At 34.4% G+C, this 27,791-nt stretch overlaps 1 protein-coding gene across 1 annotated transcript in view; it reads right to left on the minus strand.

The window, feature by feature from the left end:
- The window catches only part of COL21A1 (collagen type XXI alpha 1 chain), a 189,192-nt gene that overhangs the window by 116,749 nt on the left and 44,652 nt on the right, over positions 1–27,791 (minus strand). Inside the window, exons 2-3 of the mRNA XM_045543782.1 lie at positions 5,561–5,686; positions 2,066–2,617 (exon numbers count right to left, since the gene is read on the minus strand). Of these exons, the coding sequence (XP_045399738.1) occupies positions 2,066–2,617; positions 5,561–5,648 (640 nt within the window). The 5' untranslated portion in view covers positions 5,649–5,686. The remainder of the gene's footprint in view (positions 1–2,065; positions 2,618–5,560; positions 5,687–27,791) is intronic.

Below are 27,791 nucleotides of genomic sequence, written 5' to 3' on the forward strand. Positions count from 1 at the left end.
ACATAAGGAAAGTATTAGAGACAACTTAATAGGTCTATGAAGATGAAAGAAACTGTGTGGCAACACACTGGTAAATAATATTTTGTTCATTGTTAATCAACCACAGTAGAGTATAAAAATGAACAGTATTAGGAAATGGTAATCCTATATGTTAAGCACTTCAAAGTAGAAGTTAATTATGTGTCCCCCACAAAAAAAGCACGTGAATTTGTCAAACGATTCAAATACAAATTACATGATTTGAAGCTGCTGTAATATAGCAAGGCATCAGTAGTGCATTAGTCACAGTCTAAAACAGTATAAAAAGTCAAGTGCAAAAAAAACCCATATAAATTCCACAAGTACAATTTCAAAAGCTACATATTAAAAGATGGTTATTGTGCAGCATATATGTGAAGTCAATAGACACAGAAATTACTTACATTCTTTTTGAGTGTGGATGGAAAAATATTTGGCAAGATTTCAATTTTCTTTTTTTATAGATTGTACATTTTTGCTAAATAATTTTTAATTCTTTTAAACACAGCAACTCTTTCATGTGTAATTAGAATTTTGAAAATATAATGCATTTACCAAAATACATATCCACAGAAAAAGTCTCTGAAGCAAATACTGAACAAACATATTTAACCAGTTAAATTTATATTTCAGGATAAAAATGAATAAGTGAAATTTCTCTAGGAAAAGTCTGTTTTAATGATGAAATATTCCTGGCTTCAAAACTAAAGAATTATAACTAATTTGACAACACATTAAACAAAATATAAATCCCTCTGGCCTGTTCAAGATGATAAAAGTCAACACAGTCTTACTGTTAGAGGTTCATAAAAAGAATAACTATGATGAATATTTATATCTGTTACATACCTTTAAAGTTTGATAAAGGATGCTTAATTTTCTATACTTTGTCAATAAGTATTCTAAGAAAAAATCTTTAAAATGTTTTTCTCTACCATATTCCCAAACATATATGAAGAAAACAGAGGCATTAATGATGTAATTTGTTTCCTAACCCACAAACACATAGGAAACTTTTCTATCAAATGTGAACCAACCGACTTTTGGAGTTTTTGTAGAGAAACAATGAAAAAACTGCTTTTTTATATGCATATTACTTTTTTAAGTATATATCATATTAAATATCTGTAATATTAAAAATAAAAGACATGAACAAATTACTCTCCCCTAAAATAATCTGAACACAAGCATGTCTTTGCTGTAACAGGATTAATATTTACCAAAAATTGGAATTTTCCCATACCATGCAATGCCGTTATCATGCACATGAAGCTAGATTTTATAAAATGATATAACCATTATATAATAAATTGTTAAGTACTTTATTTTCAAATGTTCTTTGAAAGGGAATTTAAGCCTTTTTTAAGTTTAATTTTTAACATCTTTCAGATCTTTAAAAATCTCAGTAATTTGACCCTTTTTTCTGAATGATAGATTCCCACTCAGAATTATGTAAAAGAATATTCACTGTTAGTTATGTTAGCAAAATTTAGAAATAAACTAAATGTACAAAAATAGGGAAATGTTTAAACAAATTATACTAGATGTCTGCTATCATGTTGATAGAATATAAAAATTACATATACAATAGAGTATATAATAATATAAAAATAGAGTATGAAATTATATATACAATAGTATCCTGATTTAGATAGAAGGATAAACTCTAAGATACACTGGGGGAAAAAAGGAAAAAGACTAAAATGAAAAATACAGAAAAACTCATTAACAGGAGCAATATGATTATGTGTGGTTTACATATTTTTTCATTCTTCTTTTTTTCTACCATCTCCATAATGGATATATTGTCATTGAAAGGAAAAGCAAATGTAATAAAATATTGTATTGTCCATATTTACATTTTTGTAAGTAATTGTTTCTAAAACCAAAAGTTATCCAGAATAAACATAACATAAAGATTTATGCTCATCTCAATCCTAACAATATAATTTGGCTTTAAATATAACTATCTACACCAGTGTTGATGAACAGATTATAGCAAAATGTAAGAAAGTATTAATTGTTTCCAAATTATATTAAGGCTTACCTTCACAAAGTTTCTGCTTCATCACTTCCCTTATTTTGGATATTGCAATATAGTCTTCCACATAAAACACGTAAGTAGATGAGGGCTTATTGGCAATAGCTCTAAGTTCTGCATCCTCTGTTTCTGAACCAACACCAATGGCAAATAAGGTTATCTTACTGTCTCTTGCTGCTTCTGCTGCATCCTTGACTTCATCTTGGGATTTTCCATCCGTAAGCACCACTGCTATCTTAGTCAGAAATCGTGAGGATTTGGCAAAAAGGTAATCGAGTGCAAACTGAATGGCCTTCCCAGTCCTTGTGTTTCCTCCTAAGTAGTGTATGGATTCCATTGCTGCTGTCAGAGGCTCTCCTGAATCATAGCTGCCCAGGGGAATCTCCAGCACAGGGTAGTCACTATACTGGACCACTCCAACTTGAATAAACTTCGGTCCTATGTCAAAGTTTTTTGTGATATTGACAAGCCACTTTTTTACTATTTCAAAGTTTTCTGGGCCAACACTATAAGAGCCATCTAAGATGAAAACTAAATCTGTTGGAGCAGTACGACAACCTAAGTACAAAAGAAAACCATCAGAGCACATCTTATATATGAAAAGCAAAAGGGGAGGAGGCTTTAAATACATGATTTTAAGCTATACACTAATATCATTGCTTGTTTTAAGTCATTAATGGAATATGTTTAGTCTAAGCTGACCTTAAATATTTACAAAAAATATATAAACCAATGAATAGGGAGAAAAAAAATTAAAACAAATCTCCTGCCAACTTCAGGATTCAACTAGCCAATAAAATTATAGGTCCTTTGATATAGTTGACAAAAGTTAAATGAACTGTGATCACAAAAGTGTCAACTCTTGCATTTCATCCTAGATGATTTTCTAAAGGTCTGATCTGTCATCTTCAGCCAATATTATAGTCAAAATCTCAGCTTGTGCTAAGTGAATCTATGTTCAAGGATTTACAGCTATTTTTTGCTGTGTAGAGATAAAGATTCTTCTTTTAAGATACCAGGAAACACTTGCGGTGAGTATGTCTTAGAGTTCTATCGGGGAAAAAAGGACAATTTTTGGTTCAAGTTACACCTAAACAAGTGATAAGCAGTTGTGAAGAGAAAAAGAAAAAAAATCTTCTTAACTTTCTTGTTTCTATAGTACACACAGCATGCCTCTAACCTTATTTCATTCTTTGAGTATATGTATATTGAATACCTACTCTGTACCTGACAGCACACTAGGTCTGTGTTCAAATATATATATAGCTCAGAAAGCTCAGTCTAGTAAGACAGCCAACTGACCGGTTAGGAAAAGTAAAAATATCGTGCATGAGAACATTTAGGAGGGCATTACAACCTAACTGTGGAAGGTCGGGAAAGGTTTTATGGAAAGCAGACAGGCAATGAAAGACCTGAAACCAGAGCTTTAGCCAGGTGAAGAGGAGGACTTCTAACTAAAGGCAATAGCAAGTGCAAAGACCCAGAGATGAGAGACAAACATAGACTAACAAACTGGTTTGTTTGGGCAATGCCAGTAGTTTGGAATGGCCAGCAGAGTGCATGGAAAGGAAGAGCTGTATTTGCTTTCTCCTTCTTTAACTTCTACACTCAAAGCAACAAAAATAGCTATTGCTTATGGCCCATATGATAACTCCATATTTATGCCTTGTTTTGGATTTAGCACAGAAAGGTAATATGACAGCCAATTTTAAGTCTCATGCTTTTGTTCACATTAATGGTGTCCCTGAAGTAGTAATCAGATGGCCAATTTAAAGGTATAAGTTGATTTATTTCCTGTACATATTTGCAAATACAATATCATAATTGCAAAGGATGATAGTAGAGAAAAAATGTCTGGTGGCAATTAATATTCTTAGTATTTCTGCAATTCGTTAGGAGTAAATCAATCTTTTTTTCTCTTTCCCTTCCTTTCCCTTCCCTTATCTATGTCTATTTACATATCTAGAATGTTGAAAAGGCTCATAAGAAGTCCCAGTTTTAGTTATCTTAATTCACTCATCACAGTCACTAGCAAAAATAAACATTATTGGTAGGTGAATATTTATAACAGCTAAAAAGTTACAAAAGAAGAAAGAATTTCCAAAACATGGGTTTATCTCAAAAATGTAACTGTAGGATTATGACATTATTCCCAAGATGCTCTCCAGCAGGTGGTGGTATCCTCAGAAGGGTGTAAGGGACACAATTCCAACAACCTCTCCCATGGTGGCCACTGCCAAAGTTCAGAGCAGGGACAGCAGAAATGGCATTCTGCCCAGAGGCAAATTTGCTAACCCAAGGGAATGTAATTCTTCTGTTATTTTTGGAAGTTGGACTGGGATTAAAGGGTTATGCTTTTATTGGGGGATTTGGGAGAAGACAAAAGGACAGAGAAGTTGTGTTTACAGAGCTCTTCAATGCTGGCCCTTCCAAAATAATGAGATTCATTGTTATCTGAACCTGACAGTGTTTGTGTGCCACCTGATTCAGTGGTTCTAGCTCTTACAGGTTATTCTTGGCCCTTCCTACCCTTCTCCCTGTCACAGAGCCATAGAGCATTTATTTCATAACTGTAAGGTTAGCCAAGAGCATGGGTACACAAGTATTGCCATTTATAAGCCCCAGACATAACACCCCTCCAAGGGACTTCCTCCATATAGAGATGAATGGCATCATAGAAAAGGAATGGGATTGAAGATCAAAAGCATAATTCAAATACTAGTTACTATTCTCACAAGCTGTATGACTCTAGGTAAGCCCCTTAAATTTTGTGAGTCCCTCTTCCCACTCAGAAGAAAATGGAACCAGAAAAAAGTTATCTCTACCTTGTAGAGTGCTTGGGTAGGTGAAAGTATAAAAGTGTTATGCAAACATTAAGTATTATCATTTCAACAGGCTTTCAGTCAAGTTGAATCAATTGTCAAACCATCTGATTTAAATATCATAGAAACCACAGTTAATTTATAGTAGCATGTTTATGTTTACAAGTTTTAAAAGGTGAATATGATAAAACTTCTAAAAAGTAGCATGCTATCTGTAAATGACGGTCTGGGTAGCAGAACTACAATTAATACAGATCTTTATCTCTAGTACAAGCTTTCCTTTCAGGTAATAATATTTGGCATTTACTGAGATGTACTAAGCCATTTACATGCATTATCTCATTTAGTCCTGATAACCAACCTACAGGGCATGTACTTTCTTTATCTCTACATCATGCAGCTCAAAAGTGGCTGAACATGGATGGACTCAATACCAGACTGCTAACTCCGATGCTTGATAGTTTATTGAACAAACTATTACCATAGAGTCACCTCAAAATTATCTGAGGGAAGCTTTTTCTCTCTGTTACAAATAACATAGTAATTCATTTATTTTAGGGAATTAGAGCATCAAAGACAATAAAAATGAGATCCTTAAAACCATTGCTTGAACTCCCCTAGTTTGATTTCCAGAATAAACTTATTGATCACACAAAGGAACAATGCTGATAATTCTTACTTGATCTTATTTCCCCGTCTTCAGCTAACACAGAATTCTGGAGAAGCAGGACCAAAACTATGCAAAGAAATGTAATATGGTGAGCCATGTTTCTGTTTTTGTCCTAATGCTTTAGTTTTAAGATTCCTAGGAAAAAAGAAAAAAGGGAAAGTTAAACAAATTAGATAAAGACAAACACCTAGACATCATACATTAAAATTTTTACATTACAATACCCAGTTGGAGCATAGTTAATTTTATGATTATCCTTAGAATCAATTTAGATGTTTCTAAAATAGACAAATTTTAAATATATTAATGAAAGAATATAATATAGAAGCTGAAGAAGACCATGGTAAGTCTTTACATTCATAATTGTCTTGGAAAAAGTGTACACTTTTCCTGAAACTTTGAGCTTTGCTCAAAACATTTACTAGAATTGCTTTTTTTTTTTTTTTTTGGCATAGCCTGTGGAGCTTTATCACATTCTTTTTATTTTTTTTTTTTTTTTTTTTTTTTTTTTTTTTTTTTTTGAGACAGAGTGTCACTTTGTTGCCCGGGCTAGAGTGAGTGCCGTGGCATCAGCCTAGCTCACAGCAACCTCAGACTCCTGGGCTTAAGCGATCCTACTGCCTCAGCCTCCCGAGTAGCTGGGACTACAGGCATGAGCCACCATGCCCGGCTAATTTTTTTGTATATATATTTTTTAGTTGGCCAGATAATTTCTTTCTATTTTTTAGTAGAGACGGGGTCTCACTCTTGCTCAGGCTGGTCTCGAACTCCTGACCTCGAGCGATCCACCCGCCTCGGCCTCCCAGAGCTAGGATTACAGGCGTGAGCCACCGCGCCCGGCTACATTCTTTTTAATATCTGAATGGTAGCAAATATTTTTCTTTTTATTTATTTATTTATTTATTTTTGAGACAGAGTCTTGCTCTGTTGCCCTGGCTAGAGTGGCATCAGCCTAGCTCACAGCCACCTCAAACTCCTGGGCTTAAGCAACCCTTCTGCCTCAGCCTCCCAAGTAGGTGGGACTACAGGCATGCACCACCATGCCCGGCTAATTTTTTCTATATATATTTTTAGTTGTCCAGATAATTTCTTTCCATTTTTAGTAGAGACGGGTCTCACTCTTGCTCAGGCTGGTCTTGAACTCCTGAGCTCAAACGATCCTCCTGCCTCGGCCTCCCAGAGTGCTAGGATTACAGGTGTGAGCCACCATGCCTGGCCAATATTTTTCTTTTAAATATTAATTTGCAATTTGCCTTCAAGGAACACTCAGAGGGTATCTGGTGACAATATTAATATTTGAGTGATAAGACTTAATTTTTAAAATGAGGTATAATTATTAATATAAGCATTAATGTCTGTCTTATTTCATTCATAAATACTCATTCATATGACCTTAATATACCTTCTAAAATTAGTCCAAGGTCTTTATTTCTAGTTAGAATGTGGAAAGTTGCAAGAGATCTTCACTTGCAATAGTGAGAACATACCAGGTAAGCTACAAATCCATAGTTTTTTTAAATACAGCAGAAACAAAAAGAATTTAAAGAAACCTAAATGAATTAAATTTTAAAAGTTATTAACCTTTTGCATGCTAGAAGAGATTCACAACTGTTTTCATTCCTGTCAGGAAGGGAAATCCTCCTGGGAAGGAATCTGCCATAGTATATGAGATAACACTCAAAGCTGGTGTAACAGATTAGAATCCTGAGGAATCCCAGCCACAGAACAGGTGTGCCCTCACCCAGCAATTCTTCCCCATGAGCCTTAACTAAATACATCAACTAGAAAAGTAGTACACAGAAGGTTGAGAACAATATGGAACAGCCTTCAGAGACTCCCTTCCTTCTCCTGTCCAGGTACCCAGAGACTTCCTCAAATACAAAGCAGTGGATTGCTGAAGGCTGGAGTAACAGCAACAGAGTTGAAAGAAGTCCCTCCAAGGCACTCCAGCCTTTCACTGTAGTGAAGAGAGAGATTTCAAAAAAGCAGAAAGCCAAGAAAAGGACTAAAGAGAAATATAGAACTCCCCAGCAATCTAAAAAGCTGGAGACCATGCTGACAAGCTGAAAGAAACCTCTCAAGTTTCTCCTGAGATGTGAGAAGAAGCAAGAACATTTGATTTCTGATCAGGAGAAAAACACTCAGTATAAGCACATTCAGAAATTATCTAAATATATCAGAAGTATCAAAAAGTGTTTGTAAAATGGCTATGATAAATATGTTAAAGGATCTAGTTAATAAGATGGATGATGTGTAAAAATATGGGAAATTTCAAAAGACAGATGGAAACTATAAAAAAATCAACAGAAATTCTTATAATGAAAAATATATCCCAAAATAATTTTTACAATGGGCTTACCTGCATATTATTGGAAGAAGAGATCAGTAAACTTGAAGATAGATCAAGGGGAAAAAAGAGTGATAAAAGGAATAGAGCATCTAAAACTTATGCAAAAGTATTTAAATGATCTTGATTTGGCATATAAGTAATTACACATTTTTCAGAAGGAAAAAACAGAATGAAGAAACATTTGAAAAGACATGGCCAAGAATTTTCCAAATTGATGAAAGCCACCAACTTTCAGGTCAAAGAAGTTCAACAAACCCCAAGCAAGATACAAAGTAAATCAAACCTAGGTACATCATATTCAATCAACTGAGAATCAAAATAAAAGTTTAAAATCCCTAAAACTGGCCAGAGGAAAAAAGACACATTACATATAGAGGGACAGGAATAAGAATTTTAGATAAAAATTTCCCAGTAATAAAGTGAGCAATCAGAAAAAGATAAAAATTCTAAATGCATAGACATTTAATATTAAAGTTTCTGAATACATGAAACAAAAATGAAAAAAAAAAACAAAAAAGAAATAGACACATTCAAAAAATAATGTGAGATTTTAACATACAGCTTTTGGTATTACTGAATAGACAAAAAAACAGTAATGGAACATGTTTGGAGAGTACTACCAAACCTATTTGACCTAACTGACATTTATAGAACACTCTAACTGACAACAGGAGAATACACATTGTTTTGTAATGCATATGAAATAGTCACCAAAAGAGACTAAATACTGGAGAAAAAAAGTCTCAAATTTCAAAAAAATAAAAACCATACAGATTATGTTCACTAACCAAATGTTATTTAATTAGAACATATTGATGAAGCTATCTGGACCCAGAGTTGTCTCTTTAGGAAAGTTTTTTATTATTAAAAATTCAATTTATTTAATAGATAATTGGATCAGTTTCAATAAAGCATTTCTCTATAATTTGGTCCATTTCAACTGTCTTCTTATTATTCTTTTATTATCTGTAGGATCTGTAGTTGTCCTACATATTTTCAGTTGTAAAAGTCCCCAAATACTTGAAAATTAAGCAACATACTTCTATATGATCCATGATTTTTTAAAAAAATCAAAGAGATATTTAAATGTTTCAAACGTAATAATTTTTTAAAAAGTAAAAATTTTTATGATACAGCTAAAGCAGTGCTTAGAAAGTTTAGCTAAAAATGTATATATTAGAAAAGAAGAAAAATGCCAAATCAATATCTAAGCTTCCACTTTAAGAAGCTAGAGAAAGTATAACAAATTAAACCCAAAAAGTAAAAGAAATAATCAATGAAATATAAAATTGAAACAAATTTTTAAAAAGAAAGTAAAAAGTTAACTCTGAACAAATAAATATGCTGATAAGCCCTAGCAACTATAATCAACAAACAAAAGGGAAAACATAAATTACACAAGTCAGGGGACACCACTACAGATCCTACAGACACTAAAAAGATAGTAAGTAGACAGATAAAATGGACAAAGTCCATGAAAAGTACTACTTATTGAAACTGCTCCAATTATTTATTAAAGTTGTTGAATTTTTAACCAAAAAAATTCCCACAAAGAAAACCTCAGGTACAGATAGCTTCACCAGAAATTTCTATGACTATCTTTACCAAATATTAAAGAAAAGAATTTTTTTTTATTTCAGCTTATTATGGGGGTACAAAAGTTCACATTATATATATTGCCCATGTACCACCCATCCCGTCGAGTCAGAGCTTCAAGCGTGTCCATTCCCCAGACAGTGCGCATTGCACTCATCATGTAGTTATAACCCCATCCCCTCCCCCCACCCCCATCCCCCCCCTGAGTCAGAACATTCAAGTGTGACCATTCCCCTGATGGTGCGCAACGTACTCATCATGTAGGTATACACCCATCTTAAAAATCTCTTTCATTAAATGAAATTAAATAAATAGATGAGAAGTGAACTCTGTCTCAACTTTATTATGAGGCCAATATAACCCTAATAAAGAAACTAGACAACAGTATTATAAGATAATGTATTATCTTTGTTCATTATCCTTTGTAAACAATAATGTAAATATCTGTAAGAAAATATTAGCAAATCAAATCTAGCAATATACATAAAAGATGATGACCAGAAGGGGATGTAGCAAGATGGCCAAACAGAAACCTCCAGCTATTGTCTTTCCATATGATCACCAAATTCAACAACTACCCTACCAAGCAAGCACCTCCAGAAGAACCAAAATCAGGTGAGCAATCTTACCACCTGGCTTTAACATTACATCAAGGAAAGAGGAACTGAAGAGGGCAGAAAAGACAACCTTGCATTGCTTCTCCCATACCTCCTGCATCCCCCAGCAGTGCCTCACTAGCACACCAAGTGGAGAGAGAATCTCTGTGCCTGGGGGAAGGACAGTGAAGTGACTGTGGGACTTTGCATTGAAACTCAGAGCCACCCTGGCACAGGGGAACACAGCACAGGGCAGAATTCTGCCAATGCCCACAGAGGGAACATTTAGACCAGCTGGCCAGAGGGAAATCCTCCACCCCAAAACCCAAGTTTCAGCTAGCCCCACAACCAACTGAAAAAAAGCAGCCTGGAGCCTCAACTAAGTTCATAAGGCAGTCCTCACAAAAGCTGCGATCCTTGGGAAATTCTTGTGACTATGCTGGTTGGGGACAGTGGACTTGGGGTCCACATGACCCAGTGAGACACCAGCAGTGGTGGCCAAGCCAGTGCCTGTGTCAGCCCTCCCCCAACTCCACACAGTAGAGCTCTAGGAAAGTCTTATTCCACTTGGGCAAAGGAAAGAATTCAGAGGACTTTGTTTTACAACTTGGGTATTAGCTCAGCCACAATAAAATAAAGTACCAAGGAGACTCCTGAAGTCCCTAGGTCCAGGCCTTAGTTCCTGGATGGCATTTCTGGACCCTCCTTCGGCCAGAATGAAACATGCTGCCCTGAAGGGAAAGACTCAGTCCTAGTAGGATTCACCACCTGCTGACTAAAAAACCTTTGGGCTTTGAATAAACATCAGAGTTAGCCGGGCAACAGTCACCATGGGCTTTGGGTGAGACTGGGCTGGGTTTAGGTGTGACCTGACACTGGCAGTCATGAAGGAGTGCCCACACAACTCCTCCCCCAATTTCAGCAGCTCAGCAGATAGAGTGAGGGAAGAGAGTTAGATACTTTGCCTGGTAATCCAGGGAATCCTCCCATATCTTACCCAAGTCCTCCAAGGTAGTACCGCCAAAAGTCAGCTAGAGTCAATCACATCATTATTGGGCTTGGAGTTCCCCCAGTGCTGGTATGGCTGCAGTGACTAAAGAGTAGATCACAACACTTGATTTCCTTTGAATATCTGGAAAGCCTTATCAGGAAGGATGAATTCAAACCAAATGAACTAAATAGGTACCAGTGACCAATTTATGGAGTGATAACGATATGTGAACTTTCAGACAAAGAATTCAAACTAGGTGTCCTGACTAAGCTCAATGAATTTCAAGACAACATAGAGAATAAATTCAGAAGCCAATCAGAGAAATTTAATACAGACATTGAAATTTTAAAAAATCAAGCAGAAATTCTGGAACTTAAGAATTCAACTGATAAAACCACAATGAGATATCACTTATCTCCAGTAAGAATGGCCTTTATCAAAAAGTCCCAAAACAAGAAATGTTGGCGTGGATGAGAAGAGATAGGAACACTCATACACTGCTGGTGGGACTGCAAACTAGTGCAACCTCTGTGGAAAGCAATATGGAGATAACTTAAACAGATATAAGTAGATCTACCATTTGATCCAGCAATCTCATTATTGGGCATCTACCCAAAGGAACAAAAGACATTCTATAAAAAAGACATCTGCACTCGAAAAATGTTTATAGCAGCACAATTCACAATTGCAAAGATGTGGAAACAACCCAAATGCCCATCAATTCATGAGTGGATTAATAAAATGTGGTATATGTATACCATGGAGTACTATTCAGCTATAAGAAACAACGGTGATATAGCACCTCTTGTATTTTCCTGGATAGAGCTGGAACCCATTCTACTAAGTGAAGTATCCAAAGAATGGAAAAACAAGCACCACATGTACTCACCATCAAATTGGTTTCACTGATCAACACCTAAGTACACACATAGAAATAATATTTATCAAGTGTCAGGCAGATGGGAGCGGGGAGGAGGGATGGGTATATACATACATAATGAGTGCAATGCACACCATCTGGGGGATGGACACACTTGAAGCTCTGACTCAGGGTTGGGGGGGCAGGGGCAATATATGTAACCTAAACATTTGTACCCCCATAATATGCAGAAAGAAAAAATAAATAAATAAAAAAGAATTCAACTGATAAATTGAGAGACACATCAGAGTCTCAACAACAGAATTGATCAAGCAGAAGAAAGAATTGGTAAGCTTGAAGACAAGCTATTTGAAAATACAGTCAGAAGAGAAAAAAGAAAAGGGAATAAGAAAGAATGAAGCACACCTATAATATCTAGAAAATAGCCTCAAAAGAGCCAATCTAAGAGTTATTGGCCTTAAAGAGGAGGTAAAGAGAGAGAAATTAGGATAGGAAATTTGTTCAAAGAAATAATAACACAGAACTTTCCAACCCTACAGAAAGATATCAATATTCAGGTACAAGAAGGTCATAGAACACCAAACAAATTCAAGGCATTTAATATTCAAGCTCCCAAAGATAACAGATAAAGTCCTAAGAGAAGCAAGAATAAAGAAAAAAATAGTAAAATATAAAGGAATTCCAATACATCTGGCAGCAGACTTCTCAATGGAAATCTTAAAGGCTAAGAGAAAGTGGCATGACATATTCAAAGTGCTGAAGGAAATAAATGTTAACCTTAGAATATTATATTCTGCAAAAATATCCTTCACATATGAAGGAGAAATAAAGACTTTTCTGGATAAACAAAAGCTGAGGGATTTCATCAACAGCAGACCTGTCCTTCAAGAAATAATAAAAGGAGTTCTTCAATCTGAAAAAAAGAAGCGACACTAAAGAACAATAAGAAATCATCTGAAGTTATACAACTCACTGGTATCAGTAAATATACAGATACAAAATACTCTTGCTATAATTGCATTTTGTAAACCACTTATATCTTGAGTAGGAAGACTAACAGATAAAACTACCAAATATAACTACAACAACTTTTTGAGAGATACATAGTATAAAAAGATATGGATAGAAACAACAAAAAGTTAAAAATCAAGGGAGATGGAGATAAAGGGTAAAATTTCTGTTAGATTTTTCTTTGTTTGTTTGTTTGTAAGCAGAGTTGCCAAATGTTGAAAATAATTGTTTATAAAATGTTTTTGCAAGCCTCATAGTAATCTCAAATCAAAAAAACCTACAACATATACACAAAAAAATAAAATACCAGAAATTAAAACACACTACCAGAGAAAATTGCTTTTAACAAAGAAAGACAGGAAGGAAAAAAGAAAGAAAAAGAGGATCACAAAACAACCAGAAATAACATAACAATATGGCAGGAATAAGTCCTTACCTATTAATAACAACATTGAATGTGAATAGAATAAACTCTCCAATCAAAAGACATAGAGTGGTTGAATAGATAAAAAAGCAAGAGCCAACTACATGTTGCCTGCAAGAAACCCACTTCATCTATAAAGACACAAATAGACTGAAAATAAAGAAATGGAAAAAGATATTACAAGCAAATGGAAACCATAAAAGAGCAGGTATAGCTACCCTTCTATCAGATAAAATAGATTTCAAGACAAAAACTATAAACAGACACAAAGAAGGTCATTCTATAAAGAAGAAAGGGTCAATTCAGCAAGAGGATATAATTCTAAATATATATGCACCCAACACTGGAGCATACAGATATATAAAGCAAATATTATCAGAACTACAGGGAGAGACAAACTCCAGAACAATAATTGTTGGAGACTTTGACACTCCACTTTCAGTATTGGACAGGTCATCCAGAAAGAAAATTAACAAAGAAACATTGAACTTAATATGTACTATAGACCATGGAACACTCTCAAGGATAGATCATATGTTAGGCCACAAAACAAGTCTTAAATTAGTCAAAAAAAATTGAAATCATATCAAGTATTCTCTAACCACAGTGGAATATAACTAGAATTTAATAACTACAGGAACATTAGAAACTATATAAACATGTGGAAATTTGACAATATGCTCCTCAATGACCAGTGAGTCAATGAGGAGATTAAAAAGGAAATCTTTTAAATTCTCAAAAAAATTTTCTTGAAACAAATGAAAATGAAAGTACAACATAACAAAACTTTTGGGATACAGTAAAAGCAGCACTAAGAGGAAAGCTTACAGCAATAAGTGCCTATGTCACAAAAGTAGAAAAGCTTCAAATAAAAAACATAATGATGTAACTGAAAGAACTAGAAAAACATGAGCAAGCCAATACAAAATTAGTAGAAGAAAAGAAATAAAGATCAGAGCAAAAATAAATAAAATTGAAACCAACAAAATACAAAAGATCAATGAAATGAAAAAATGGTTTTGTAAAAAGATAAACAAAATTGACACACCATTAGCCAAACTAAGAAAAAAAGAGAGAAGAACCAAATAAAAAAAAAAAAAAACAGAGATAAAAAAGGGAGACATTACAACTGATGCTGCAGAAATTCAAGGGATCATAGAGACTACTGTGAGCAACTATATGCCAATAAATTGGAAATCATAGATGAAATAAATTCCTAGATACAAACAACCTACCCAGATTGAACAAAGAAAAAATCTAAAACCTGAAGAAACCAATAACAAGTAATGAGATAGAAGTAGTAGTAAAAAGTCTCCCATCAAAGACAAACCTAGGACCCAATGGCTTCACTGCTGAATTCTACCAAGCATTCAAAGAACTAATACCAAACCCTACTTAAACTATTTCAAAAACTCTAGGAGGAGGATTTACTCCCAAACTCATTCTATGAGGCCTTGGTACCAAAACCAGACAAAGACATAACAAAAAAAGAAAATTGTAGGTCAATATGTCTGATGAACATAGATGCAAAAATCCTCAATAAAATACTAGCAAACTAAATTCAACAACTCATTAAAAAGATTATTCTCATGATCAAATGGGATTCATACTAGGGATGTAAGGATGGTTCAACATATGCAAATCAATCAATGTGATACATGAGACCAATAGAACAAAGCAAAAAATCCATATGATCATTTCAATTGATGCTTAAAAAGCATTAGATAAAATTCAACATCCCTTCATGATAAAAACTAAAGAAACTGAATAAAGAAGGAACTTACCTCAACACAATAAAAGCCATATATGTCATACCCACAGCTAATATACTGAAAGGGGAAAAGCTGAAAGCCTATCCTCTAAGATCTGGGACAAGACAAGGATGCCCACTTTCACCAATGTTATTCAACATAGTACTGGAAGTTCTAGCTACAGCAATCAGACAAGAGAAAGAAATAAATGGCATCCAAATTGGAAAGGAAGAAGTCAAATTATCTTTGTCTGCAGATGATATGGCCTTATACATAGAGAAATATAAAGACTCCACAAAAACTATTAGAACTGATAAACAAATTCAGTAAAGTCACAGGATACAAAGTCAAAATACAAAAATCAGTAGCTTTTCTATATGCTAACAGCAAAAATTCTGAAAAAGAAGCCAAGAAAGTAATCCCAATTACAATACCTAAAAATAAAATAAAATAGCTAGGAATAAACTTAACCAAAGAAGTGAAAGATCTCTATAATGAAAACTATAAAACACTGACAAAAGTTATTAAATAGGACACAAAATAATAGAAACACATTCCATGCTGATAGATTAGAACAATCAATATTGTTAAAATGTTCATCCATACTACCTAGAACCAATCTGCAGATTCAACGTAATCCCTACCAAAATACCAATGACATATTTCACAGAAACAGTAAAAGAAATCCTAAAATTTATCAGAAACCACAAAAGACCCAGAATAGCCAAAGTCATCCTGAGCAAAAAAAAAACTGGAGGAATCATATTACCTGACTTCAAATTATACCACAGAGCCATAGTAACCAAAACACCATGGTACTGGCATAAAAGCAGACACATAGACCAATGGAACAAAAATACAGAACCAAGAAATAAATCCACACATGTACAGTGAACACCTTTGACAAAGGTGCCAAGAATATGAAGTGGGAAAGGACAGTCTCTTCAATAAATGGTGCTGGAAAACTGGATATCCACATGCAGAACAATGAAACTAAACTCTTATCTCTCATCATATACAAAAAAAGAATCAAAATGGATTAAAGACTTAAATCTAAGACCTGAAACTATGAAACTACTACAAGAAAACATTGGGAAAATGCTTCAGAACATTGGTCTGGGCAATGAGTTCTTGAGTAATACCCCGAAAGCACAGGCAACCAAAGCAAAATTGGACAAATGGGATCATATCAAGCCAAAAAACTACTGCACAGTAAAGGAAACAATCAACAAAGTAAGGAGAGAACCCACAGAATTGGAGAAAATATTTGCAAACTAACCATTTGACAAGGGATTAATAACTAGAGTATATACGGAGCTCCAACAACTCAATTGGAAAAAAATCAAATAATCTGATGAGAAAATGGGCAAAGGATCTGAACAGATATTTCTCAAAAGAAGACATACAAATGGTCAATACATATATGAAAAAATCCTCAACATCATTAGTCATCAGAGAAATGCAAACCAAAACTACACTGAGATATCTCGCCCCACTTAAAATGGCTTTCATCAAAAAGATAGGCAATAATAAATGCTGGCGAGGATGTGGAGAAAGGGGAACCCTCCTACACTGTGGTTGGGAATGTTAAATTAGTGCAACTACTATGGAGAACAGTATGGAGGTTCCTCAAAAAACTAACAGAACTACCATATGACCCAGAATCCCACTGGGTATATATCCAAAGGAGGGGAATTCAGTATATCAAAATCTGCACTCCCATGTTTATTGCAGCACTATTCACAATAGCTAAGATTTGGAATCAACCTATGTGTCCAAAGTAAAAATAGCCCAAATGCTATCAACAAGAGAATGAACATAGAAGTTGTATGGTATAGTCATACAATGGAATACTACCCAGCAATAAAAAAAAAAAGTGAACAACTGTTAAACCACACAAGAATACATTTAAAATATATTCTATTTAATGAAAGAAGACACACACAAAAGAATACATATAGTACGATTCCAGTTATATGAAGTCTCAAAACAGGCAAAACTAATCTCTAGTGTAAGAAATCAGGAAACCTTTACCTTTGATGGGAGAAGTTGAGTGGGAAGTGGCACAAGTAAACTTACCGAGTCATAGAAATAGCCTAAATTTGCAGTGTCATTATTCAGGTATATGAACTTGTCTGAGGTCACTAAACTGAATGCTTTACATCTGTTCAGTGAAAAATAATCAGTCCAAAGCATCACTGTCATTTTTCAAATTAGGCCAGCCCCTCTGCACAGAGTTATAAATGTCCAAAACTATCAGTGAGAAGCATTTTCAGTGAGTCATCACAAGGATGTGCTTTTATGGCAACAACATGTACTAATAAATTTTGACTAACTTCCTCCCTAAAAGTCTCAAAATTAAGTTATTAAGCTCCTCTACCAAAAACATCTTCAGTATTTCTATGTAATATATAATTATTTCAGAATTCTTGGGCTAAAGTTAATTCCCTAATTTTATTATACTCTAGATTGATAACCATTAAAGTAGAAGAGATGAAAGGGCATTAAACACATGTTATTGCCATGTTATGTAATCGCTGAAACAAACTGGTATGTTTAAGAAATATGTTTTGTAGATATCTAAATTGTACATATGTTTATGTACAATTCATGTAAGATTAGGCTTATCAAGTTTTAGCATTTGCTTGAATCACTAGGGGAATATGTTAAACATATGGATACCCTGACCCTATCTAATAGCTTCAGATTGTAGAAGGGACCAAGTATTTTTATGAAAAAAAATAAATAAACCTCTTCATTTGCTAAAGTATACCAAAGTTCTAGAAATTCACATATAAGGCAATGCAAATGTGATAAATACATTTTTTAAAGTCCTATGGTTCCTATTCCCTAGGTAATAAATAAGAGAAGTAAATTAGCAAGCCCATATAAGAGAGCATAACTCAAAGAATTTCTATGAGCAAAAAATTCTAAAGCCTTGGTCCTCAGAGTGATCAGGTAACCTTTAGCATCTCCAGTTCTCAGATGTTAAAGTACAGATAAATCACCTAGCAATCTTGCTAAAATGTATATTCTGGTTCGGTAAGTTTAGTCTATACCTGAAGAGTCTTCATTACTGCTATGGTTTGAATGTTTTTCCCCAAAAAACTCACTTTGAAACTTAATCCCCAATGCAGCAGTATTGAGAGGTGGGGCCTTTAAGAGGTGATTGGGTCATGAGGGCTCTGCCTTTCATGAATGGATTAATCTAATCATGGATTAATGGATTATCTTGAGAATGGGGCTGATAGCTTTATAAAAAGAGGAAAAGAGACCTGAGCTGAGCTAGCATGCTCAGCCCCCTGGCCATGTGATGCCCTATGCAGCCTTGGGACACTGCAGAGGGTCCCCACCAGCAAGAAGGTTGCCCCAGATATGGATCCTTGACCTTGGACTTCTCTTCCCTCCAAAACTGTAAGAAATAAATTCCTTTTCTTTATAAATCATCCAGTTCCAGGTATTCTGTTACAACTAACAGAAAACATTGACAACTAAGACAATTTCTAACAAGTTCCCAGGTGATGCTGATTCTGCTAGGCATCAAAGACCAAACTTTGAGGAGTTAAGTTCTAAAAGGCATATTGGTTTTTGTCTTTCATTGTTTTTTTTTCCAAAAAGTATAAATAATGATGAAATTTCTACAATACCAGAAATAATATCCCTAGTGCTAAGAATCTGAGCCCTAGTATCTCTGTCTTCCTGAAACAAATATGGCAGTGGGGGTAGAGAAGTAGGCAGAATTGTGACCCTGTAGCATGAACCAAGAGTATTTTAATATCTGTTTCATTTCAGTTAGAATGCTAAGAAAAAAGAGAGAAAACTCAAATAAATAAATTATAAATTAAGAGGTATTACAACTGATACCACAGAATTACAAAGACTTAGACTATTATGAAAAATTATATACCAACAACTTAGATTAAATTCCTAGAAACTTACAATCTACCAAAACTAAATAATGAAGAAATACAAAATGTGAACAGACCTGTAACTACTAAGGAGATTAAATCAGTAATCAAAATCTTCTAACAAAGAAAAGTCCAGGGCCAGATGGCTTCATGGTGAATTCTACTGCATATTTAAAGAAGAATTCTTCTTTACGCTTCCAATTCTTCTCAAATGCTTCCAAAAAATTGAAGAAGAGGAAATACTTCCAAACTTATTTTATGAGTCCAGCTCTATGCTGATACCAAAGCCAGACAAGAATATTACCAGAAAAGAAAATTACAGGCCAATATCCCTGGTGAACATAGATGTAAAATTCCTCAATAAAATGCTAGCAAATCAAATTCAACAGCACATTCAAAGGATCATACACCATGACCAACTGGGATTTATTCCTGGGATGAAAGTATGGTCCAACACGCAAAAATCAATAAAAATGATACATCACATCAACAAAATGAATGATAAAATCAATCATATCATCTAAATAGATGCAGAAAAAGCATTTGAAAAGTTCAACATCTTTTTATAATAAAAAAAAAAACCTCAACAAATTAGGCATAGAAGGAATGAACCTCAACACAATAAACCCAGAGATAAAATCATACTCAACAGTGAAAAGCTGAAAGCTTTTCCTCTAAGATCGGGAACAAGACAAGGGTGCCCACTCTCACCACTTATGTTCAGCATAGTACTGGAAGTCCTAGCCAGATCAATTAGGCAAAAAAAGAAAAAGAAAAGAAAAGAAAGAAAGAAAAAAAGGCATCCAAATCTGAAAGGAAGAGATAAAATTGTCTCTATTCACAGATGACATAATATTATTATAGAAAATCCTAAAGACTCCACCAAAAAATGCAATAAACTTGTAGAACTCAACATACAAAAATCAGTTGCATTTCTTTAATGACCAGCTATCCTAAAAGAAATGGAGAAACAATTCCACTTACAATAGAGTGAAAAAGAATAAAATACTCAGGAATAAACTTAAGCAACAAAGTGAAAGATCAGTTCACTGAAATCTATAAAACATTGAGGACAGAAATGGAAGATAACACCGGGATATATGGAAAGATATCCATATTCAGAGACTAGAAGAATTAATATTGTTAAAATGTCCATATTACCTAAAGCAATCTGCAGATTCAATTCAATCACTAACAAAATCTCAATGGCATATTCTACAAAAATAGAAAAAAGAATCCTACAATCTGTATGGAACCACAAGAAAATTCAAATAACTAAAGCAATCTTGAACAAGAAGAACAAAGCTGGAGGTATAACACTTTCTGATTTCAAATTATATTACAAAGCTATAGTAGTCAAAACAGTATGGTACTGGTATAAAAACAGACATACAAGCCAATGGAACAGAATAGAGAGTCAAGAAATAAACCCACACCTATTCAGACAACTAATTTTCCACAAAGGTGGCAAGAATCCATAATGGGGAAAGGATAGTCTCTTCAATCAATGTTGCCAGGAGAACTGGATATCCACATGCAAAACAATGAAATTGGATGCTTATCTTACATCATACATCAAAAATCGATTCAAAATGGATTAAAGACAAATGTAAGACCTGAAACTTCAAACTCTTAGAAGAAAACATAGGCAGAAAGATTCATAACATTGGGCTTGGCAATGGCTTTTTGGATTTAACAACAAAAGCACAGGCAACAAAGGCAAAAATAAACAAATGGGACTACCTCAAACTGAGAAGTTTGTGCAGAGCAAAGGAAACCATTGACAAAATGAAAAGGCAACCTATAAAAAGGAAGAAAATATCTGTAAACCATATATCTAATAAGGGGTTAATATCCAAAATATATAAGAAACTCATATAACTCAATAGCAAAAAAAAAAAATACCTGATTTAAAAATGGGCAAATAGACATTTTTCCAAAGAAGATATATAAATGATCAAAAAGTATATGAAGATGCTCAACATCATGAATCATCAGGGAAATGCAAATCAAAACCACAATGACATCACCTCACACCTGTTAGGATGGCTATTATCAAAAAGTCAAAAGATAGCAAATGGTGAGGAATAGTGAAAAGTGACCACTTGTACAATGCTGGTGGAAATGTAAATTGGTACAGCCATTGTGGAAAACAGTAAGGAGGTTCCTCAAAAAATTGAAGATAGAACTACCAGATATGACACAGCAATTTCATTTGTGGGTATATATCCAAAAGAAATAAAATCACTATCTCAAAGATATATCTGCACTCCCATGTTCATTGCAGCACTATTTACAGTAGCCAGTAGCTAAGATATGAAAACAACCTAAGTGTTCATCAATTGATGAAAGATTAAAGAAACTGCCATGTGTACACACACACACACACACACACGCACACACAATGGAATATTATCCAGCCTTAAAAAGGAAGGAAATCCTGCCATTTGCAACAACATGGATGAACCTTTAGGAGAGTATGCTAAGTAAAATAAGCCAGACACAGAAAGAAAATACATGATCTCATGTATATGTGAAATCTAAAAACTAATAGTCAGACTCATAGAAATGGAGAGTAGAATGGTGGTTACCAGAGGCTGGGGGATGAGGGAAGGAGGGAGATGTTGGTCTAAAGGAACAAACTTTCAGTTATAAGATGAATAAGTTCTGGAGACCTAATGTACAGTGTGGTGACTATATTCAATAATAACATATTATATACTTGATACTTGCTAAGAGAATAGATCTTAAGTGTTCTCCCCACACACAAAAAATGATAACCAGGAGAGGTGAGGAATATGATAGCTTGGTTGTGATAATCATTGCACAGTGTATACTTATATCAAAACATCATGCCATTCATCTTAAACATATATAATTTATATTTGTCAATCATACCTCAATAAAGCTGGGGGGACATGTTTAACCTCATATACGTAAAAAGAGAAGAAAAGTAAAAAGAATACAGGCCAGCAATTGTCTACAGTGCAATCAGTAGGCTGATGGCATATTAAGTGGGAACAAAAAGAGAAAGAAGAATAAGAAGGCCATGCTCTCAGGTCTATTTCACATGCCATTAGGGGAGACTATATCATAGCTCATCTGCCTGCTCAATAAGAAACTAAAATGAATCATTTGATACTTTGCCTAAATTCTACTTTTAAAAAAAATTTAGAATATATATGCTTAAATACTGTCTTGATAGGAATTTGGAATAACTACTATGGTGCCAGCAGTGAATAAAGTTGGAAAAGAATGGCTTCCATCAAGAATGAGGCTACTGATTAAGTTTCCTTTGTTCACCAACTGAAAGCAGCTCTACAGGTATAGGATAACATTTGGGGTCCAAGATCCTAGGCAGAGATGCTAAATCTGCCCCTTCCTACCACAGAGACACAGGTATGGTGCTGCAATTCACCGGAATTGGGCCTACCCTGCACCCAGAGTTGTTTAGACTAGAGCCTGCTTGTGGTGGTAATTATTATAGTTTCAGGGTCTCCAGTAAATGATACTTGAATTCTTAACAGCAGAAAGTCTATAGTTTCTTGCCTCACTTCTAGTGAATGGGTATCTAAAAAATATGGGAATGTATGCCACCCCCTCAAATATGGAATTCTGTTTTAGAAAATTTTAACTTTTTAATGTTACATAAATCATTCTTAATGGGTAATGGGAAAACAGGAAATTACTTTTATCAGAATATAGAAATTTAAACTGAGCTCACCTGTTAATATGGAATATACACTAGACTAAATATGCATCAGGTAACCCAGATTATAGATTTAACACTGCCATTAACTACTTATAACTTAAAGAACACCTTTCTCACGGTTTTCTAATACTTAAAAAAAAAGAGGTGAACCTGGTAATCTATAATCTTCCTTTCAACTGTGAAAATAATGATCCATATTTTCTGTCTTCACAGGATTGTGATCATGAAAATTTATAGTTCAAAAACTGCTTTGAGAGAATATCAGTTCATTTAACTTTGAGAACTGTTGAGGAAAATGAGGCTTACTCAGGTCATATGGTTTGCCTGCTTCACGTACTCTCATAAGCAACAGACCCAAAACTTAAAATCAAGTTCACTGACATCAGAGTTCCTTTCACTATATTCATTCAACAACCAACATTTATTAAGTGCCTACTATGTGGCAGACACTCTTTCAGGTGCTAGGAATCCAGAGGTGACCAAACTACATAAGGAATTTGCTTTCGTGCAGTTTATGTGCCAGAAACTAAATAAATGTGATAATTTCAGATAGCAGCAAATATATAAAGAAGTGAAAACATATCACAAAGCCAGGAGGAAAGGAAGGGCTCTCTCTAGAAAGGTAACACTTGAGCTAACTCGTAAGTAGCAGGATGGAGCCACGCTTCATGGGATCTGGGGACAAACTTTCCATTCTGCTGATGGAGTAAGTTTGGCTTGTTCCAGGAAAAGATGGACAATCATGGGTGTGGGAGCAAGAGGAAGAATGGCCAGGGCTAAAGAGAAGTTGCAAGATGCACAAGTAGTATATCAAGTTTAGTATTGTTTTTCTTAAATGCAAAGTGTATCTATCAAAGGGTTTTAAGCATGATCTGGTTTTCAGATTAAGTAGATCATCCCACTTTCAAAACCAAAGAGCTCTATAAAGCTTAAGAATTATTTTATTTTCAAGGGAAGCAGGAAATAAAGACATTGGTATTGACCTTACCTTCCATATCTCTTCCACTTTCTTATCTTATGTATTATATTCATATGTCATCATTGCCAATATTTTATTATTAATAATATCAAAACAAATACTTGTGAGTAAATTTCTCAGAATAGTAGGCACAAATGAACACAAGTTCCTCATCCACTTGTAATTAATGTATCTTTTGGTGCATCAGTGGAAAGGCATGGGATTAGCATGAGGAGCCGCCAGGAGTGTAATAAAAGCTTTCAAAACGAGGGACAGTCAGGAAAGATACCATCTCAAAATTTGGTTGCTGTGCTTAGCTGTAAAACCTTCAAATAAAAATGAAGACTAAAAATAGTCCCCTCATGAGACACTAACTCATACTTATTCAAAGCCTCTGTCTTTGAACTAAATTATAAAACAGGAAAAGGTGGGGAAACTGAAATTCTGGTCCCTGTTCTTTTCCACATACACATTTGTAGTGTTCTATATTCTGACATTAAGGTATTAGAAGAATCAATTAGAAAAGAATAAACTTTAGAAGAGTGAAATGCTGGCAAACTGTTTAAAAATATTAAGAATGTGTGTGTGTGTGTGTGTGTGTGTGTGTGTGTGTGTGTGTGTGTGTGTGTGTGTGTAGAGTTTGGTTTGTTTGAGCTATTATTAAAACAACAGAATGATGGTTATAACTTTTGGAATTACATAGGTCAAATCATATCCCCAGAAATATGTAATTCATCAGTGTCACTCTGTGTATATTATAATGATTTATGGTTAACTAAACCATTAATATTTGTTATTATATTTCTCTAAACAACAACCTAGTATGGTAGGCAGGACAGGTAATTACAATACCCACTTTATAGATAGGCTAACAGGTTCAAAGAAACTACAGTACTATTTTACCCATTGTCTTAAACACTAAGGATACCAAGATTCTCCCTACCCTTGAACTGCAAAGTCTGGTGGGGAAGAGAAACATGTGAGTGCATATTTAATGACAATTCACCGTGATGTATGTTCCAAAAGATGTCAAGCAACAAATAACACAAACTTGTCACATAATGGCTCAGGAGCTTTGCAACCTAAAAACTGGACCTTAAAAAGATACTTGAAGATACATTTCCATTAAAAGGTACAAATGTAAATCAAAAAAGAGAAAGTATGGCTTTCAGAAAACAGTGGATCCCAGCCGGAAGAGCAGCAAAAGGCTGTTCCAGGACATAAAGGCTATACTAGCTATGCCACAAGTGTAGCAAACAACCTGGTTGTTTCCAGAATGGTCACCTCCAAGAGGAAAAGAAACTCATGGGCAACACAGTGAATACATAACATAACATTTGGGGAAAAACGTAAGAATCTATAGGTGGCAAAAAGAGTCAGAGAAAAAAAAGGCAATTATGAATTTAAAGAACAAAACAAAAATCAGATTTTCAAGAAAGGAATATATTAATGGTATGCTATTCAGCCAAACAGGGAAAAATCTTTATGTAATCATAATAACATAACTGGTTTTATGTACTTAAAAATGATGCATTGGGTGGATGGGTAAAATAATTAGAAGTGGTATCAGGAAAATCTTCACTAATTGTGATAGAAGTTTAATAGATATCATCGAAAACTGATAAATCAGAGAATTTGAGTATAAATTTATTTCAAACTATGGAATAATTACCAGAATAAAACAGTTAAAAGAAATTGAAAGGTTGTAGATCTCAAATAGGGAGGAATAGAATAAGGGATTTTTAAAATTTTTATTATAAGCTCTTAAATAATCATTAATTTCGGCCATTTGTATTATGTTTTCACAAAGTATTTTAAGTAGGGATGTCAATATTTGTTTTAAAAGGCTATGAGAAATAAGTTGGATAAAGTATGTAAAGCACAAACAAAAGGGCCTAACAATTAATGAACTCTCAATACATAGAAGCTATCATAATGATTATAGACAAAAAATACATTTAAATTTTTTTAAATGACAACAAATGATGGGATAAGAAGCATACAAATTTGTAGTCAACCCATTATTTAATATAATTATTATAGTTTGTTAAAAAGGAATGAAAAACTAAAGCACTCATTTTTAAACTTGCTTTATAAAAATGTTTACTCCTCCCTCAGTTACAGAATGTTCTTTAATATTATTTGAATAGCACACTTGAAATATAAAAACAAAATAATAATCCATTTCTAATTGAAAAAGATAAGGGTAAAAAGAAGTGCCCTAAAACTTTGATTTTGATTAACCATGACCAAAGTTAATCTAGACAAAAGACTGAATTATCTTTCAATCTAGATGAGAGAAGAAAGACTGAACTATCTTTCTACTCTCTCCAAAGAAAATTATATTTTAAAATATTAATGTCATAATAAGAGGTAATTAAAAAGTGTATAACCAAAACCGTAAGGACAAAAGCATTATAGAGTTGTCAAGGAATTAATTAATAAAACTCGGCCAGGCATGGTGGCTCACGCCTGTAATCCTAGCACTCTGGGAGGTCGAGGCAGGTGGATTGTAAGAGCTTAGGAGTTCGAGACCACCCTGAGCAAGAGCAAGACCCCATCTCTACTAAAAATAGAAAGAAATTATATGGACAGCTAAAAATATATATAGAGAAAAATTAGCCGGGCATGGTGGCACATGCCTGTAGTCCCAGCTACTCGGGAGGCTGAGGCAGAAGGATCGCTTCAGCCCAGGAGTTTGAGGTTGCTGTGAGCTAGGCTGACACCACGGCACTCCAGCCCCAGCAACAGAGTGAGACTCTGTCTCAAATACATAAATAAATAAATAAAATAAAACTCTATGTTGTTTTTCTGGAGAAAAAGGGGAAATCATAGCATTTCCCACAATTACATTAACAGCATTGGCTTCTATCCTTTTATTAATACTAAAAGCCCTGGAGCACACATCCATCTTTCTTATCTCCCTTACATTTAATTGAGGACTCGTAAGGAGGAAGAGAACTTTGACATTCTCTCTCATCACTGCATAAGCGCCTCAAATAGCACTTGGCACATCTTTGACACTCTGTAAATGCTGGCTTGATTAAATTCTGTTCTTTCCACTTCCAACATCTCTTCTATCCGTCCCCTTGTTTTATCCCCACTGATAATGCCTACCTCATCTCACACTTAGTCTACAATAATGCCCACCTGGGCTGTCTCTTAACTACTGGTCACATCCCCATCTAATCTCAACTGCTAGTTCCAGAATTTGCTTTCACACTGCAGAGTGATGATTTCTTCATTGGATTGTAGAGTACATAACATAGTATCCACTAAAACCACACAGGAAAGAGGGAACTGAAGTAACTTGGTTATTTGGATTTTGGAGGAGTGGTTTAAAAATCCAATCTGGCCATAGCAACTTCAGAATATTCAAGCAACAAAAGAATATGCATGTCTATATAACCACTCAAAACGAGACCAGTAGAAGATAGCCAAGGAAATGGAGTACAGTGGATTTTATTAATATTTGCCTAGGCCAGCAAGTCCACTAAAAACAGGCCATGGGATTCTGTTGGTGATTTAAACTGTGCTTATAAATGTAGCCTTTTTCTCTATCCCTAAATTCCTCTTATATTAACACTGATTAGTCTAATTTCTTTTTTCTACTTAATTCTAATTTTGACAATAAAGTATTAGAGAAGTAAAGACATCAATTTCCAAAGGGAAAGTTAATAAAACTTTAGATATCTAACTCAGGTCAAAATTTTTCCCCAACTGTCTAATCTTCCATCCATGATACACCACAAAGAATTCTGGGTAGCAAGTCAAGTGATGTAATTTCTAGTCCTAGATGTGCCTTGTTTGCCTACTTAGAAAATATTAGCATATGCAAAGGTAAATAATACAGGATAAATCCAAAATAAATGGCATAGACAATGGTATGTGAAAGGAAATGGATGAAAATGAGCAATTTACGATCAAGTGATATGAATAAAATCATCAATAAGTAACTAGCATCCCAATTGTAGTTTCTAAATATCATTTCTCATAAAAGGAAGCAAGGGTCTTTGGAAAAACAGCAGCTTCCAGATCTGGGGTACATGAGACCTGAAACAGA

The sequence above is a fragment of the Lemur catta genome, chromosome 2, assembly GCF_020740605.2.
Source record: "Lemur catta isolate mLemCat1 chromosome 2, mLemCat1.pri, whole genome shotgun sequence".
Lineage (NCBI taxonomy): Eukaryota > Metazoa > Chordata > Mammalia > Primates > Lemuridae > Lemur > Lemur catta.